Source organism: Citrus clementina, unplaced genomic scaffold (genome assembly GCF_000493195.1).
Source record: "Citrus clementina cultivar Clemenules unplaced genomic scaffold, Citrus_clementina_v1.0 scaffold_3, whole genome shotgun sequence".
NCBI classification, from domain to species: Eukaryota; Viridiplantae; Streptophyta; class Magnoliopsida; order Sapindales; family Rutaceae; genus Citrus; species Citrus x clementina.
The window spans coordinates 30,710,983-30,730,454 of NW_006262339.1; the positions used below are offsets into that span (position 1 = coordinate 30,710,983).

Below are 19,472 nucleotides of genomic sequence, written 5' to 3' on the forward strand. Positions count from 1 at the left end.
AAGATTTCCCAAGCATTTTTGGCCTTTTTGACACCAAATATTCTGGGGAAAATTGACTTACTAACACCTTGCTGGATATATCGAAGTGTCGTGGCATTTCTCTGTATGTTTTCTTTATACTGCTGTTGATGTGCTGGAGTCCAATCTGAAGAACTTGCAGATTCTGGTGGTTCAGCATATCCATCTTCAACAACATCCCATAAATTTTGAGAGAGGAAAAAGGTTTCCATTTGATTACTCCAATATTCATAATGTACCCCTTCAAATATTGGAACTTGACTGGGAGCATATGAAAATAATGTGGGTAGGGTATTTGATGTCATTTTGAGGGTGTTTTGGAAAAGCTCTGATACCAAATTTGTTGGGTGCAAGCGGAAGTGCAGAAAATCTTTTGATTTAAGAACATAGTATTTTGCTGGAAATTACTGAAACTTTATTGCTTAATTCATTTTTTCGTTTCTCTCTTGCTTTTCATACAACCAGAGTTCTATATTTATATGCATTATAGATAACTCTAGAGATTACATTAATCATGCTTTACATTTCCAAAGCCACATTACAAACATCAATTCTACCCTTTACTTCACGTTGAAAAACAAACCAAATAACCCTTCAAACTTCTTGCTCAATTTACTAGATTACTAATTATATCTCAACAGTGCACACCTGCCGACTGTTGTCGGACAATCTTTGCTGGAAACCTTCTCCTTCCCACTGATTTTTTAACAGTACCCCGCACTCTGTTATAGCAAAATTTTAACTATTGAAGCTAAATCAATCTTTATATAGTGGAAGCCCTGATTTCCAAAATTTCACCGACACATATTAGGGCGAAAATAAAAAAAAAAAATACTATACTTTGTGATCTCAAATTTTTTTCCAAATAATACATGTAATATATGGCATCGTGAGCGAGAGAGTTTTTGAATTAATTTATAAGTCTTATGCTCTCCTAACTAAATAGATGTATTTTGGATTGCAAAGTTTAATAACAAAATCATGACGGATTGTGTGTTCAAAACGGACAATATCTACTTAGTTGTTGGACTCTGACTGTTAAAAATTAAGTAAAAATTATAACAAGAGTCTGAGATTTCCAAAGGAACCTCTTCTAACTAAACAGTAAACGACCGTGTGGACAGAGTCAACCTTGCAAGCCCATGAGCTGCAAGATTTGAAGAACGGCACACGTGTTGAATAAGAAAGAAATGACGAGGAAGCATTCTCCATTTAATATTGGAAACAACCCAATAAATCTCCTTACGACTTCGGACTTCCCGTCTCTAAATTAACAACACGAACAACATTGAGAGGGCGTCCAATTCAAAATAAACAGTAACCAAATAAGTTTCTTCAAAGTCAAATTGAACTTAATATTTGCTAGCATAAGAATATTTCAGTCAATCAAACTCAATATTAAATAGACCTTCAATACGATTCAAAAATGTATGATTAATAATTATATTATATTAAACAAGGATTTCGATTAGGTGTACGTAGTCACACATGACAATATATCATTGGTAAAACCGTATAAATACCCATCACATGTACAGTCACACACACACTAGATCAAGAATCTATTAAAAAATGTGTTTCAGTTTATTTTATAACATGTCTAAATTGGTCCCTCAAATAAAATAGAATTTGTATTAGAAGAAACCAAATTGAGACTTTTGAATCTAATTCCATATTAGAAGAGAGAACTTAAGTTTGTCAATATATATAGTAAAAAGAAAAAAGAAAGGATAAAATTAGATATTAAACGCCTTTAGAAAACATCAAAATTGATGAAATAATAATTACCATAAATGTCTATTAGTTTCATCAATGCAAAAAGCATGAGCACAACGAACAAAACCTTATGTTGATGTAGAGTGAGGGGATCCTAAGTTTAGGCTTCTTTTTGGCAGTATAATTGCCTTCATAAACACATATATCAGTTAGGCTGAAAATGCCAATTTAATTGTCCTCCAATTTCTTCTCTATCACGGGATTAATTTTCAAAGAAAAGAGCAAGTGGAAACACATTATTCATTCTATAGATTTCTTTTGAGCATAGGTTGCTACAATTAAAGCGAACAATTTTTACTTAATTTTTGGTCATAGGTTGTTACAATTGATATTAGAGATTTTGTCTAAACTTGATCAATCATATTGAAGCGGATAATAACTATTTGGTTGTTAGGCTTGAACTATTACAATTGATATTAAAGTTATTGGTTTAGGATACTGTAGACTTCTTTTGAGATTAGTTTGTCTAAGATTAATCAGTCAGATTAATAGTATTGTTTGCTTTGAGATAATAAGGTACTTTCAATTTTAAAGACAAAATATTTTTTCATGTGACGAGAATTTTAACAACATAAGCCCAACAATCAAACCCCACAACTAAATAGATATTGTTTACTTTGGGCATACAACTCGTCACAGTCTTGTTATTAGGCTTTACAACTCAGAATGCGTTATTTAATTAGGAGAGATTAAAACTTATAAAGTAGTTCAGGAATTCTCTCAGTAACTATGTGAAATATTACAATATAAATAAGATTTTGACTCACCAAAAAGCTCTATTTCCGATCTAATCACATCTGATTTAACGAGTCATGCCCTTTACAATTTGCTTGGTGCATCTACATTTTTTTTTAAAACTGCAATATGCTATGAAAGAAGACAAATTGTTTCAACGTAGTAGCAGATCAAATAAATCTAAAAAACTAAAATTAACTCTTTGTCATTTGTCTGCACGCTTTTTTTTTTTTTTTTTTTTTTTTTTCTAATCAAGGCTACCAAAAATTCAATAATTTAAAACCCAGAAAAGAAGTGAGCCCACTTTCGGTTTTTTATGTGTGTATATAGAGACAGATACAATAGGGATCCATTGCTTGAATATGTTAAGAATCAAACTTAACCAAAAATAACAATAATAATAATAATAAATACTATTACGCGAATATATTATAAAATAAAATAGGCTGTATTAAATTTTTTTTTTGGGTCTTTTAATTTCTTTCAACGTAGCCTTTTTTTTTTTCAATTTGGTCTTTTAATTTATTTCAACGCAGCTCGTGGCTTTGGGCTTCAAGTCGAAAAGAGGCATTCACGATCTAGGGCGGTCGATCAAATGATGAGGAGCCGAGAAATGGTAGTTGATTGGTTCTGTTGTATTATTGTTTTGGTGAAAAAAGAAAAAAAAAAGTTTTTTTTAAAAGTTTTTTTTATGGTTGATTGTATTGAATTGAAATTTTGCAAGTAATTAATTTGTTTAGTTTCTATTTTTTCCAGTAATTTAAAAGATTGAGGGACAAGAGAATAAATGGGCTACCACCGTTTCGTTTTAACGTCATCTTCAAAAAGACCGAGGAAAAGTGGATAATTGTCAATATAGTAAGGGGAGGAAGGGTGGGGTCTCCAATCTTTGCTTGGGAGGCAAAAAATGGAAACTACGAGCTTATAGTACAAAATTGTGTAATGATATGAAGACAATCTCTTGAGCTTCTACTACAAAACTATGTATTGATATGAGAACATCATTTTGTTTTTTATCCCTTCCCGATTGAGCCACGTGTTAGCTGTACAATCTAATGTTATTACTAAGAAATGAAATTTACAATGCGAAGCAAAAAATACCTCAACGTTATCATCACAGACGGGTGCTCCAATATGAGATCCAGACTTGATCAAGAGTGAATCTGACACCCAAACCGTTTAAAATCATTTGAGCCGGGAACCCATACAGAATCTTGCTGCAAGGTTCCTCCCAGAAGAACTAGAACCAAAACACCGCCAGAGTGGAGAAATTGATAAAATAAGCAGAAGAACACATTAAAACCCTTGTCGAGTGAATTCACTAAAGTGGTGTCTTAAATCTTCTATGAAAGGACTTGCATGCAGGAGGTGCATTAAGAACTCAACAATTGGGAATGGCTCTTGACTGTGTCGCCAATTAAGAGATCACCTGAGAATAAGAATCAAGTTATTAGAATAATCAACCATCAGAAATGCAGACGAATTTTTACACTAAATTAAGTGGGGTTAAATGCGTATGGCCTTTATTGAAGAGTGCTTAAGCTTGGTTAACAAGTTGAGTTGATTTTATGGTCTTAACAACAGGCAATCAATGAGTCAATATGCTGGTGGATCTTCAATAGACTACATACCACAATTCACAGGTAACTAGTCTGGACAATTGAGATTACAATCACCCTAATAGGCAGTACCATCCACCCAAAAGAAAACAGAAAAGACAAAATGAGAAGTTTCAAATGTAAAGCGCTGGAGTTTCCATTGAACTAGACCACTTCCAAATCCACTAACATTTAACCAATACGTCAAGGGACACCAATGATACTACCCGTAGATATGTCATTGTAATATTGCATGTGGCAACAATACTTTAATGCAAAGACAACCGAAAACATAATAAATATCACTCCCCAATTAATTTTATTTTGAAAACAAAACATTATGCGTCTTCAACCTTGCTTAGTGCCTACTACCACCTTATTTTATTGCCCAACATAACCAAGGTGAAGTATACATGTCAAATTACCAATTAAAAGATGTCAAGTTCTCCAAACACCAGCTTTACAACCCATCTTTCTCTCTTGTTCAGTTGGCCTTTTAACCGGATACAAAAGCAATGCCATAACCATACAATAGTCCAAATCAACAAACATGTATTTACCTGATTAAAATTCAAAATCAGTGCATGATAGCTGAAGCAGCGACTTTGAAGAGCCCAAAAGATCTTGAACCTAGACATATAAAACACAAAAGGGCATGAGAACAAATTATTTATGAGGCAAGACAACTAATGGTAAATTTTAGAGAATAATAATAATATAGAACTAAATTGCAGAATAATGCTTATTCATTTATTTGATTATGAAGGCAAGGAAAGGAAATTAGATTCAAACAAAAATATTCAAGTGAAATAACCACATCAATCAGGGTAGTGATATTGCACAAATAACTATTCAAAAGTGAAAAAGAACTCCAATGAAAAATAATTAATGAATAATAAAGCTTCACATCATTTGTGGCACATCTATTTCTATCAATCTCTAGGAAGAAAAAGTGGGAGGGAAAAAAAAATGAAACCAGTCAAAAATACCAATACCATATTTCTTGAATATAAAGCTCTCAGGAGACTAGAAAGATAAAATCAAATACCAGTATGCATAATCATGTAAAATAATCATGCAAATACTTACACACACACACACGAAAGGAAAAAAACAGCATAGAACATAATGATTACATCTATACAGCATAAGATTCCAGGCAGAAGCAGAAAAAGAGCAGCACAAACTTTTAAGTCAATTCATACATTAAACCACAATTCAAAAAAGGAGTATTTTCTCTGTGTGTGTGTGTGTCTGTGTGTGTCAGAGAGAGAGAGAGAGGTAGAGATAGAGAGCAAGATGTTACATAATACATCAAATACAAAACAAATTAAAATCATTCAATTTGCAGGACAGAAGGGAAAATTCAAAACAACAATTGGAAGAAGGATGACAAGTACAGTAACTAACAACTGACGATACTTCCATTTTGAGGTTCAATTTCCTTTAAACCTCTAACTTGGTAAACCTGTCAAATTTGTTTTGCCATCACCATGACGTCAATGCAGTATAATGACAGTAGTTCAACTTCACAAAATTTATTTGATTATGGCAAACAAACACCCCTCTTCGCTTCTATTTGAAGCCACAAGTACCTAAAACTGACATCAAATCCTCAGCAATCTGCTTCAATTGTTTTTCCGTATCATACTACAATACTTTGCCACTCAGGATCACTGGATTTCCATTGAGACTTGCAATGAAGAAGCACTAACCCAAACCAATTATACAGGTATGGCAGAAACCAAGTGAATTGGAAAACCACTCACTCATTCAAAGCTTTCCCATCATAAGCTTGGGGACATAAGCTAAATAGCTGCAATGATGCAAGCATGCATTCATGTGACAACTCATACATGATACTTCTAGATGATAAAATCAAAGTTTGAATAGCATTAATTCTTGATATTAAATCAAGACCAAACAAAGTTAAAAATTTAGGAGCTTTATAATTACAAAAACTACCAACTCAATCACGGACCACAAGAGTCCTACCTATCATTTGCTACTAGCAAGAGGAGTTGGCACCAATCTAAAAGGAAAAGAAATACATTGGTCACAACCAATGAAGGAAAACACAAATGATAATCGAATGAAGGAGATGATATTCTGAGAACATAGCGTCACTTACTTGACCAGAAATTCATCCCGCAGCTTTGTTTCATAGCATGACTTGCCAACTAACCGCTAACTTCATGCAATGGATAAGCTTCCTTCAGTAATTGGCGGCAGCTTTTCTAGATGGAACCAACATGTAATCCTTTAAGAAAGTTTTTCCTCAGTCCCACTCCCGTTCAAATGGCAGAATCAAAAAGCATTCCAACTCCAGAAAAAAAAGCTTCCATAACTAAAAGTTTACTTACCCCCATAATTCTGCGACTTACTCATTCCCAGTACTCATAGTACCATGCCAATGAACTGAACAGACTGCAGTGGGGGAATAATAACTGAAGAACATCTTCATGGATATCATCTAGGGGAAAATGAAATAGAACTCTCCCGACACTTGCCATACGAAAAACAAAAGGTGGGGAGAAAGAGGGAGATTAGGCCTTAGAACCATCTAAAACTAAAGTACTTAGCACACGAACAAACTAAGCCTTCCACTTGCTAGAAACTTTTGATCTAATCAGTAAAAATCAGACAAAACTGAATGCCTATTTGCACCGAACACAAGCCTCCAATATTGGTTTTACCAAAATCAAGACACAATTAACATCTCAAGGCAACACCACTGGTGAAAAATAAAAAATATTACATGTCAAGTCAAAGAACAAAAAACTGAGATCTTCCTTGAATAATGAATACGAATTAAAACCTTCATCACACTAGGATGCAGCCACGCATGCCTCCCAAAGAAATAACACAACTAGCCTCCTAGCAAAACGAAGAGAACTACATTCTAACCACTAAAGACTTGAACGTCCACCTCTATTGAGTGTTAATTGCATAAATGCTGAACAGAGAAAATGACGATGATTCTTGCTCTTATTATTCTAACCATTAGCCTTATCAGTAGTACAACACAGATTACTATATTGAATTGTGAGCTTCAAAATGTAAGAAATATTTTTCTGAAGCATTTCATTTAACAGTCTACAAATTATTAGGGGGCGGGCCTTGGATATCTAGGTATCTGACAACAACTGCCCTTCAGTTGGAGTGACCAGCCCATCTTATATATAAGTGTCCATTTCTCTTCCTTTTTATAGCCAATAACGGACAACTCAACAATCCTCCTTTCGAATGAAACCCTTGCCGGCCAGTGCAACACCAACTGCCTGATGCTACTTGTTACAGGGTGGGCCTCGAACATCTAGATATCCAACCCAAAGACTTGCCTTCTAGGTGGACTAACCTATCCTAATTATAGGAAAATGTGACCACCTTAAAGTAGCTAATGTGGGACAGCTAAACACCAATACATAGGTACAGTTAGGCAGTGAACTTTAAAATTCATAAAGAAAATCATATGGTCTGAAATTTTTAAAAACTAGCTATCAGGATATAAATTTTTAAATAATGAAATGATTTTCATAACGTCAGTGATCCATATAGCTAAACTTTGATGCCTTTAACATCCTCCATGAATATAAATGAGGCCATGAATCTCATATCATGCTCTATATAACCAAAAGTAATTACCTGCATCTAATCTTAGATGAGGGCCAGAAGTCAACATCATAGACATGGTAGCAACTACCAACTAGTATTCATTATAACCTATAAACAAGTATCATGTGCATATTAGACATCCAGACCAAGGTTTATAAACTTCAGGGTGCAGTCCTGCACTAATGACAAGGTCTTCAAACTAAAGCTAAATTCAGGAGATAGACATGTAATTTACTTCCTGCTGGCCGGCTCTCATCTAATCCCAACTACTTCCCTTGGTGTTATGGTCTTCATCTACTATATTCTCAATATTGTTTGAAAACCCATAACTAACTTGCAGGTTACACCAGTGGTTATCTGCTAGATGAAAAATACTTACCAGAAACCATGAAATGATTAATTAACTAAAATAATAATACAAAAAGGAACACAATCTAGCATATTCTTTTATCCAAACACACATTTGTGTGAGTGGGGAGATTACATAATGAATATCAATGTACGAGTATTGATCAAATGTAATAATTAACCAAATACATTATTATTATATTCACATAGAAAGGGGAAGACTGGTCTCCAATGACTATTATTTGGAGGTAATAATAATGATTCATAACTACACACAAGTATGAAAGAGAGGACTGGTCTCCACAGGCCGTCAGTTCTTTTTGTAATGAGAGACAAGAAGAGTATATAGGTTAAAACAGAGAAGCTATAGCGAGGCCAGATACCAATACAGGTGACAACAACACCCTACATGAGGACGTTCTAAGCTGCAATAGAGACTTCAGAACATATTATCATCCATGATGATTACAGGCAGTTTGGGAAGATTGACCTAACACACTAATGATGAGTGTGGAAAACAAATTTGAACATCAGTCTCCTTAAGGACCAGAAAGCCAAAGTCAACTCTCATTATAATCCTAAGGTGTTTATCAAGCTCTATACCCAATTCCAATGTTTGGTAAACATGATCAACAAAGCCTGCCTTCATATCCCCACAAAAGCTAAAACCAGTGAAAGCACCGGCATTTTCTATAGTTTTAACTTCCACAATGACAGATATTAAACAAAAATCTTGAATCTGAAAACCATAAGAGGAAGAAATATCTGATCTCTTCATATGATTATTTGAACAAAAAGCAAAGTTTCATGAATATGAACAAGAGCAAAAAGAAGTTCTATCAAACTGTAATTCTAACATGGAGAATTGGGTTGCAAATGTTTGCAGAAGAAGATACCGAATGAAAACAGTACATAGCACCTCAAAGCTAATATGAAACAAAAATAATTAAAGTACAACTTCAGAAACCCATAATGAAGAGAAAATCTCCCAATATGTCTTTCATGATATAACAGACTAGCAGTTCAAACTTAAATCTATGTCTAATAAGTTGTAGTCCAAGATACCAGGTAAGACAATTCTAGAATGATTTGGAGAGAAATCTATCTGTGTCCTTGAGCTCGCTGCATATCATATGCACCCCAGGATCCAGGTCCAGGTCCATAATGAGGATAAGTTTCTGCACCAGCTTGTACCTGAAATATGCGGGTGGATATAATAAGATACTTGTACAGTTACCAAAAGAAAATGGCATTTGTATATAACCTGCCAGAGTAACTTATATCAATAGCCAATATCTCACACAAACACAATATACGTAAATATGTAAATACTTATATGACAATATGCATATGCAAGTATATGCATATAATGAAAACTTACAGGATTCATGCTATAACTGACAGGGTAAGGATTGGAGGGATATCCTGCTTCAGGAGTACCATAATTAGTGTTAAAACTGGCACCTGCGAGCAATCGTGAGAATTTCACAGGAGGAACTATAGTCACTGAACTTAGTTAATTAAACACACTAACAAATCTCTTTAAAATAAACTAGGCTTCAAACTTAATCAACACTTCAGTATTAAACTGGTAACAACCAAAATTTTAAAATAAAAGTAATCAAGTTTATGATATCGGCTGAGATGCATGATTTGTCTATTTTCTTTCCTTTATGACATTTACACATTTGGTGCTCAATTGAACCTTGCTCAAACCAGTTATAAACCACCAAACTCTTGTTTCGAACAAAATCAAAGAATCGCCTAAGAATATGTCTATAGAAGAAGAATGTGTTCTCTACTAGATCACATATCCATATACCTCAAATATCCACTAAGTGGTTTACACCGTAACGGTCTCTACGTGTGTGCCATATCTCTTTTTGTTACACACGTTAGTCTTTCTTCTATTCATTCTTGCTTGATATCTTAGATAATAATAACTACAATTAGGAGTCCATAAATATTAGACAAAAAAATCACTTGCATTTTGCACAAATTTGCAAATAGATGGATCACCATGCGATTACATACCAGAGTTTCCAACAGCAGCAGCTGCACGAGCTCTTTTCTCCGAATTCGCGATCTCCGCACGGAGCTTCTCCAACTCCCGAGCCATTGAGATCAATTTCTTCTCCATAACCTGGCCATGTTCATAATTCTCTGCATATCCTTTCTTATCAAATTCAATGGCGGCTCTAGATCCCCAAAAACCAAACAAAATCCTCCACAGATTAGAAATATGGTCCCAGGTTATGCTGGCGCTTATTTTAGCGCTTATTTTACTAACACAACAAGAAACCTAATGTAAACATTTACCTTGCACGTTGCAGTTCCTGTTTCACATTCTCAATTTCTGCCTTCAAGGCTGGAACCTGTTGCAAATCTGCCGTCAACCTAACCAAATCTTGACTCATCATTTGCGCCTGACCTGTAAGCTCCTGTCTCACAGCAGTAAGCTCCTTAATATCAGCCTGGACCTTCAGAAGCTCACTCCGCATCGCCTCCACCCCACGAAGATCAACCTCCAACTGAACCGACTTGTCATACATTTCCCTCATCTGAACATCCTTGTCCATCCGAAATGAATCAGCATAGTGCACCATCCGCTGCAACTCATACTGTGCCACTTCCAGCTCCTGCTTTAGTGCAACATGAGTGGCAGCTAACCTTTGGTTATCAGCTAAAAGACCTTGAATATCTTGATGCTGAGCTGCAAGACGCTCCTCAATAATTGCTGGATGGGTTGGTGGAAGCGGTCTGGGACCCATCCCGAACTGGGTTTCCCTCATTTCCTCAAGAAGTGCTGGATGAGGTGGCATTGGCCCGAGGCCTCTGCCAAACTGAGGTTCATGCACTGGAAGTGGCAGCCCCACAGGCGGGGCACCTTTCATAGGAAGAGGGGGCCCACGATTTCTTCCAGACATATTTTTCCTACTCCAAAGATTTAATTAGGAATAAAGATTCACTTTTCCAACTTAAAAATCTGAATAAAAATAAAAATCGTAACCAACATAAGAACTAAACTTAAACACTAAAGCAACGGGGACAATTAAAGAATCAAATACATTACAGAAACTGAAACCTACTGGGCAAATTAAACAAAAAAGGATAATGGGTTTATCATAAAAATTAACTTCGAGAAGGAGTAAAATAATTACAGGGAACAAAGAAAGCTAATGGTACCATGAAAAGGTTTAATTCTTAAGGTTACAACAATAATTATTGATAATGATTATGATTATGATACTGATAACAATAATTAGCACTAACCTTTGAAAAGTGAAGGAATCTATTGAGAAATAAATGTCATCGCCGAAGAAGAAGAAAATATCAATGCTCTTGCCTTTGGCTAATCCATAGAGCAAATTACTGGAAAGTGGAAACCTGCGTTAGAATTAAAAAGGCATTATTTCTTATTCCTCTTTTAGGTTAAAATATTTAAGAAGATGAAAAAGGTGAAGAAAATTGTTCTTTTTTCAGGGTTTAAATTTGAAACTGGGCCTTGGGGCTTAGGCCCAAACGATTTTAGGTAAAAAGCCTTACCTCTTACTGTGCGTTTAAGGCAATGTAGCTGCTCCCCACCCTATATTCTCCTAAATTATTTCTTAGAATATAGGGTAGGGAGTGGTGAGCAATCAACAAGTGTATAGATTAGTTGGTATGTGATTATTATAATTTAACTAAAGTATTCGGTTCGAGATTTGGGAATACAATTGCGTTAAATACTTGTTGAGAAGCTTTCCGCTCTAGTGATCACACTCGACTCGAATCTCAATTAGTTGAGACCTAATGTGGTCTTAAGCTATCAGATAGTTTAATATATATAAAAAAAGAATATATGGTAGGGAGCTGTTGTGTTGCCAAATGCACCCTTACTATCCATTTGATAATAACAAATAAGAATCTTATTCGGTTCGTTTGGGTTAACATGTGCAACCCAAACAGATTCAAACTATCAACCCATTTGGGTTAAAATTCGGTTCGGGTTCAATTTTTTTTTAAGTTTTGGCTTTTAAAAATAAATAAATATATATAATGTATTAAACAAAAAAAAATATCTTTGACTACATGTTTTATGTTTCATTAACTTTAAAAAGACTTGTTAAAATGTTGTTAAGGATGTTTTGATTTGAAATTTTTGGATTTTAAGTGGTTTTTGGTAGAATTTGTGAATTAAATTGTTCTAACCCGTTCTAACCCGAATTAACCTGAATTACCAACCCAATTCGATCCGAATTACGAACCCGAATCGAATTAAATTCGGTTCGGTTCGAATTGGCGTTTTCAACCCGATTGGGTTCAATTCTCTAACCCAATCAGGTTGAAACCCAAATTGAAACCCGAATAACCCGAACCGAAACCCGATATGCCCACCCCTAGTGCAAAGCGTATTCATGACTAGGGTCTGCAATTGTGGTATGGTACCACAGTTGCTTTCAACCATTAGATTCAGTTAATGTAATTATGCAACTGTGGATCCAACGGCTGAAAGCAACTGTGGTACCATACCACAATTGCAACATAGTTTTGCCCTCATGACTAATCGAACTACAGTCAAAGGCTAAAAAATAGTTAATTAAATTCAATGAATTCTATAGTCAATATAAAAAAAGTTAAAATTCATAAATAATGATAACGACTATGATAATGCTAATAATTAGCAATAATATTATTTCTTAATTTTTTTATTAATAAAAAAAGTTAAAATTCATAAATAATGATAACGACTATGATACTGCTAATAATTAGCAATAATATTATTTCTTTATTTTTTTTTATTGATAAATACATGGTTTATAAAATTTTCTTGTGGTATTGAGGATAAAAAATGGGTAATTATGATTTAAAATATAACCTCTACAGTTTTTTGACATTGATATCACAATCAAACTAGACAATGATATTACAATCAGACTATTGCCCAGATTTTTACCCTCATTAATATTTAAGAGACTCTACTCCACTCACATCCCTCATTAATATTGAAGAAATATCTATTCCACTCACATTTTGTAACCCTCATTAATATAATTATGATCTATGTCATTCATTTGTATTGGTATAGTGACCATTAATAGATCGAGTTACGATAATTATAATAAAGGTAACTTTGATGCTATGTTAATATAGTCGATGGATCGAATTAGTTATAAATATATTTGAATAATGGCAGCAAGGTGAACTCGTTCGGTTATTTTTACAAACATAATTATAAGATTACAAATATAGCCCAAGTGAGAGATTGTTGAATTTTTAAATCAACGTTGGGCTTATATGTGAATAATTATGTATTGTAAACTGTCATATAAGGTTAAGTCCAATTAAAAGTGATTTAAGGCTTTTGGTAATTTGAACTCTAATGTATTTGATAAAGGTAGACTTTTAATCTGTAGATATTTAAAGGTAATTTCTATTGTTATGATAGGTATAATAGCAATATCAAAAGATAACAAGAAAGTTATCCATATAAGTGGTTATGGTATCTAGATCACACTTAATATTTTATTTTTTTCTGACATCCTATCATAAAAAAAAAGTGCAGAGCGATGTTTAAAAGATTATTTAGGATAATGTGTTGATTTGAAAGACAAATCACACGACTCTATAAAGCAGTTTGTCATTATGAATTCAGGTACACTTCTGCATATTTAATTATTGATTCTTAGTGATACAATATAAATGTCCTTGAAATTTAGGTGATGGTTTTCATCAAATGATTATACTTACATTTTGTAAGATAAAACACTGTCTTCACTTAATTATTTCATAATTAAGAAAAGAATTAAGCCTCAATAATGCTCTAGTTTGGCTGAGTGTTATGCAACCTCTACTTATTCCATAATGAATGTCAATAATTTTAAAGTAATGCTATACGTAGGAAAATATCATAAAATTTAGTGCAAAAGGCACAAAAAAAAATTATTGTCTTGTAATAAATTTTTTTTCCTTATATATTTTTGTCTTTTATTGATGGTGTGCTATTTTTTGTGCTAATTTGTCTACACATATTATAGTTGTTGATTTTATATTTCCAATTTTTAAAAGGGTAAAATATTCATTTAGTCCCTATATTTTGAATTAAATGATCATTTTATACTATACTTTGAAAAATACCTCAAGATACTTTTACTGTTAAATATGTGACACTTTCGCCCTTATTTTTTTTCTTTGTCATTACAATAATAGTACCCATGCTACAATCTTGAGAGCATTAATTAATTTATCCATAAAAGAAAAGTTAACTAGCAAATTAACCAATAATTGTCAATCTAAAAGAACTAATATTTTCATACCCATCCAACAATCTTTCTAATAATTATTTATAAATAAATTAAAATCAGCCAACTTGAATCTACATTTAATACTTTGTTGTTTTGCTAATAATTATTTATAAGAAAAATTAAGTCACCAAATCGATCCTAAAAGTAAAATAACAATAAAAGATTCACTTTAATTTTATTTTACTTTTAGTGTTAAGTAGTAACAAAAAAATTACTTTAATTTTTAATACAATTTTAGTGTTAGTTTGATAAATTGACATTTTTTTTCATTAATGTCATAAAAAATATTGTTACAAATGTATTATTGTAAAAGCAAAGAAAAATAAGGGTGAGAGTGTCACACATTCAATAATAGAGGCCTAGAGGCGTCTTGAGGCATTCTTTTTAAACATAAAAACTAATAAACACTTAACTCAAAATATAAAAATTAAATGAGTGTTTACCTTTTTAGAAGACACCAATTCTACCAACATTCCATATGTATCATATCCGACATAAGCATTCCATATGTATCATATCCGACGTAACTTCCTATTGACATTTATTTACATAACGACTTGATCGTCTCATGCATATTGTTGAATAACTCTCAAAAGTGATTTAATACAAAAATCAAATGACACATTTACATCATGCAACATTCAAAATAATCTAGCCAAATAATTTTGTTCAAAGTGATGAGACATATAAAAGATTACATCTCATTTATAACAAGTGCACATATATGAATATTCACTCTAGTGAGTTACCATTATTCTTATGCAAAAAAATAATAGAAGTAATAGATAATCATAAACAGCATCTTACTCAGAGGATGTGGGTTTCGTTTTCATTTTTTTGGGTTTTTTTTTTTTTTTTCCCTTCAAGAATTTATAACACCCTTATGTTCGCTCGTGACTTGCCAATTGCAATTATGAGCTTTCATCGGTGAGATTCTTTCAACGGCTACCTCATAAATAAGGTCCTCACAGCCCAACGGGCGGTGAGCCTCACGTGAAGCTCACTAATCCCACATTTTAATAGCACCAATTCCATAATATATAAACGAAAAAAGATATGTTTCGTAGGTGCAACTTTCCCTGTAGTAGAGTTGGCTACATTTCTATGTTTGTCAAGCCATGGAAGCTCTGTGGAATTTGGAGGATAAATGGAAGCTAACAACTCGAGAATCACTCCTCTTATTTGTATGCGCCGCCGTCGCCGTTGTTGGGCTCTGCACGGTCACAATACTACAGAGAAAAGCCCAAAAAACGAAGGTTGTGGATGTGGATGATGGTCCAAGCAAGTCGGTGCATGTAAAATTGGGTGAGCCGAGTTGCGGTTGGGTGTCCATTAAGAGGATGTTGATGAGCTCAGTAAGGTGGAGTGTGCAAAGAAGTGGAAGGACAGAAGATGTATTGAGGGTTGCAGAGAGGGTGATCCACCATTGCTTGGTCTGAAAAAAATCTCGAAGCTGGTGGTGTGGGGTGGCAGAGCCACAACTCGGCATCACCGGTGTGGCAACGGCCTATACTTATGGGGGAGAAATGCGAGCTGCCAAGGTTTAGTGGGCTTATTCTGTATGATGAAAGAGGCAAGCCACTTCATCACTCTCTCAAGGCAGCATCTTATAAGGATGATATTCATCAGGTGATTTAACTTCTGCTTGATCTTGTAAAAACAGAAGTGTAAATACAATATTTTCGTGGAAACTAACAATATTCATTTTTTTTTTTGTAGGAAAAATCAGCTGCAGTTGTGAGAACAACACTGAAGGACTTGCTGTAATTTTCTTCATTGAGGATTTTTTCCCCCTTTTTCGAACTAGCTTGTATCAAAAGAGAGTAAGAGTTTGGTTGAGAATGTTAATCGAGTTTTCTTCTTGTTGCTACAATTACATTTTCTTCGTTCTGATATATACTCTCAATGCATATTGTCGATGAAATGAAAAATGCTTTGGGATCATCATGTCGAGGCGCAGTGATTTGTTAGTGTAAGTGTCGAGAGACTCAGTGTAAAACAACAGGATCTTTATACATGATATGAAATGTTCAACAGCATAAAGAAAGAGAGCAAGTACATATGTTAACAAATATGGTATAAGGCTGAAACAATCATTTGACCAGCGTGCAGCATTTGTGCACTCGTGTGCACACATACACACTCAGAAAGAGAAATTGAGGCGAATGGATGGAGAAAATCTTCAAGCATCAGTAGGAAATTTCAACAACTCTGCACTTCAAGAATTGGCCTGTGGAATTTGAAGCGGGAAAAAAATGAAAAAGAAAGATTATCCAAAGATCAGAAAAGAGCACCCAACAAGGCATCTCAGCATGGTTCACTGCCAGTATGTATCCCCAACATCAGAACTGCCCAATCTGAACATTTGGTAGAAATTCACCTTGCAATGCAACGAAGGATGACTGAAAAATCATCCCAATAACAGACATTCGCCTTTACACTTTGTCTCGAGTACACCTATTTATGCATATGACACAATCAAGGGATCTCTGGACTCTTCCCCAGATGTCTCTTTATAGTTAAAATACAATGCCAACTGTACAATCCCCAAAATTGTTCCTATTCCATTTGGTACCTGAAATTTGAGCAGAAAAGTAATAGTGACAAGGGGGCAAATAACCTTTTTTTGTAACAATAATGACTGCAAACTGACAGTTTGAATGTTGTACAACATAAAACAAAAGAAAAAAAAAAAAAACACCAAAAAGGATGAGCAAGGAAAAGTGAGAGGGCAAGAGGAACCATACGTAAATGAAGGGATCCCAGTTCATGATTCCATATGCCAAAAAAGAAGTGCTCATCAAGAATGTTGAAAGCGAGAGATAAAATGGCATGAACTCAACACTCTTTGTTTGAATGACCAGATTCTGCAGATAAATGTTGAAATAACGTCGTTAAAAATTCAGGAATACAGGAAACAGTCTATAAATAGAGAAAACCACATGCAATACGTTTGGTTAACGCACAATTATGAACAACGGTGAAGCAAACATTGATATGAGAGCAGCACAACTCAATAACCCAACAAACATCTGCCGTGAGAAAGGATTAACTATTTGCAAGCTGACAGCTACTATAATTGAAAATATGCCAATAACTGCTAATAGCAGTCCAAGCATCCGCACCTGCCGGGAGCATAAAGGAAAAAATTGATTAACAGAACATATTGCAGAACCCGAGCAATATACCAAATGCATGTGACTAAAGGGATAAGAAACCTTTTTATCTTTCTCAGTATATGTAATGAAGAGGATTATATAGACCAACTGAAAAGCTGCACCTATTGAATTGACCGTCGTAACCAATATGTTATCAGCAGATACAAGGGGCGTGCCATACCACATGGTAATCAAACAGTTCAAGAGTGCATATACATATGGCAACCCCGAGAATTCTTCCGTTGAATGGTTTCTGATGATCCTCCTAAATGTGGGCCTGGAAATTGAAGGGAAATGAAGTAAAGATCAATTGATAGGGGATGTAGTACTCATTGTATTCTCCTCAACTTTTAGTTATTATGATATGAATCAGTTATTCGAGACTAGAACTTACACAGGTGAGACAAACAGCCCAAAAGCAAAGATGTTCCCTGCAACAAGCAAGAAAAAATTTAATAGCAACCAAAATTGCATTTGATATTAACAAATATTTAGGAAAATGCATATATAGTTTTCTAATTTAATATAAATTGGTTTTATTATCCCCCTAGTCATTCTTGGTAAATCAGATCATTTTCCCAACAAATTGCTAATTTCTGAAATTTACACAGAAAACAATTCCAAAGACCAAACTTGCCAAATGCCATTACAAGCATCTAAGCCCATTTTGCCTCAAATAATAATCATTCACGAGAATCAAAGCATGCAAAAGTGCAGCAATCAACCAAACGGATACCAATTGGTTGAAAAAGAATTGGCACAAAATTCAACTGTAATTTTATAGTTCTTCTATAATAGCCCCACAAAGTGGCCCCATAAAAGTCAATCGACAACAGATTGCTGTACATTAAGCTACAATCAACAGAGATTAAGTACAATTAACGCTGCCTGATAAGTATATCCAAAGCCTTATGCTCTTTTAACCAACTCTCAAGCTCTTGTTTCATCTTCCAGCTAAATCCAGGAACCAAAAACACTACTACAGAAAAAGAGAGAGAGAGAAAAAAAAGAGAGAAATTCATGGGCATCAGTTTTTTCAAGAATTGAATCGAGGGGTCACCCTCTTCCTCAAGTAAACAAGAAATCTAGCAAAGGGTCATCTTATTTTCCAAAAAAAAATAACAAGTTTCTCACAACACATAGAGACAAAAGCAATATTTGAACGGCTTAAGAAACAAGGAGAGAAACATACCGGCGATCCCAACTGCATCCTTTAAAACAGTGAGGGCTTGATATGTTATAGTGAGAATCATCAAGTCTTTAAAAAGCTTTACAGAAACAAACCAGTCAAAAGCTCAGAGGTCTCAAAAACCAAAGTAATGTGCCAAAAAAAATTAAATGCCGTCGTGCAGAACCTCAAAATCAAAATCAAAATCCCACTTTATATATACTTGATTATATTTATTGCCTTGCCCCCACCTCTTCTTCTTCTGTGCGTCTCTGGACTCTTGTCTCTTTCTCTGTTTTGTCTGTTGCCCTTAAAACCATGTGTTGCGCTGTGTCTAAATTCTAATATCTAATCTATGGTGATAATAACAATGTCATCCCTGAGGGTTTTAATATTTTTATTGATAAGGACATAGTTTTCCGTGCAAGGAAATGGGTCCCTTTCTTTACCTACTCAAATTATTGAAATACGGTCTTTGACATATTTTATTTATTTATTCCTTTCATCTAAACTTTTATTTTTCTTAACCTCACATTATAGAGTATAATATAAATAGATGTATACATCTCAATATGTGTGATGTCCGACTAAATACTTAAATATTAATATTATCTTAATATTTAAAGTTTAACCTAATATCTGTAGGGACTTATCTTGATTTATTGAAGTTTAAATTTAAATTCTTAAAATAAAATATAAAGTCTTAAAATTTAAAATTAAAGAAAATAACAAATAATATACTTTCACTCTTATAAAAATATTTGAACTCTCA

The 19,472-nt window shown here is 34.0% G+C and overlaps 3 protein-coding genes across 15 annotated transcripts; 1 reads left to right on the forward strand and 2 right to left on the reverse strand.

Annotated features, from left to right (window-relative positions):
- Positions 1–3,350: 3,350 nt before the first annotated feature.
- On the reverse strand, positions 3,351–11,526 carry LOC18048717 (protein FLX-like 1). Of its 11 annotated transcripts, none has more exons than XR_002906393.1 (8): positions 11,364–11,526; positions 10,410–11,024; positions 10,125–10,288; positions 9,472–9,554; positions 9,156–9,284; positions 6,259–6,632; positions 4,688–4,757; positions 3,351–3,958 (listed from the first exon to the last, which is right to left on the reverse strand). XR_002906393.1 is itself a non-coding variant. In XM_006442276.2 (5 exons), the coding sequence occupies exons 2-5, from the start codon at positions 11,015–11,017 to the stop codon at positions 9,192–9,194; spliced, it is 948 nt and encodes a 315-aa protein (XP_006442339.1). In that variant the 5' UTR covers positions 11,018–11,024; positions 11,364–11,526; the 3' UTR covers positions 4,892–9,191. The 11 variants fall into 11 exon arrangements, 1 of the variants encoding a protein (XP_006442339.1); XR_002906392.1 differs by having other exon boundaries at positions 6,259–6,364; positions 6,491–9,284; XR_002906390.1 differs by having other exon boundaries at positions 6,259–6,387; positions 6,491–9,284.
- A 3,966-nt stretch (positions 11,527–15,492) lies between these two features.
- On the forward strand, positions 15,493–16,141 carry LOC18048718. The gene is made up of 3 exons (XM_024187350.1): positions 15,493–15,789; positions 15,848–16,003; positions 16,094–16,141. Exons 1-3 carry the CDS (start codon positions 15,493–15,495, stop codon positions 16,139–16,141), a joined length of 501 nt encoding a protein of 166 aa, XP_024043118.1.
- A 227-nt stretch (positions 16,142–16,368) lies between these two features.
- LOC18048719 (bidirectional sugar transporter SWEET2) lies at positions 16,369–19,175 on the reverse strand. 3 transcript variants are annotated; one of them, XR_002906581.1, is made up of 6 exons: positions 18,725–19,175; positions 17,927–17,963; positions 17,341–17,809; positions 17,122–17,241; positions 16,755–16,949; positions 16,369–16,604 (listed from the first exon to the last, which is right to left on the reverse strand). XR_002906581.1 is itself a non-coding variant. In XM_006442278.2 (6 exons), the coding sequence occupies exons 1-6, from the start codon at positions 18,783–18,785 to the stop codon at positions 16,836–16,838; spliced, it is 708 nt and encodes a 235-aa protein (XP_006442341.1). In that variant the 5' UTR covers positions 18,786–19,175; the 3' UTR covers positions 16,369–16,835. The 3 variants fall into 3 exon arrangements, 2 of the variants coding, with proteins under 2 accessions (XP_006442341.1, XP_006442342.1); XM_006442278.2 differs by having other exon boundaries at positions 16,369–16,949; positions 17,341–17,499; positions 17,593–17,809; XM_006442279.2 differs by having other exon boundaries at positions 16,369–16,949.
- Positions 19,176–19,472: the final 297 nt, after the last annotated feature.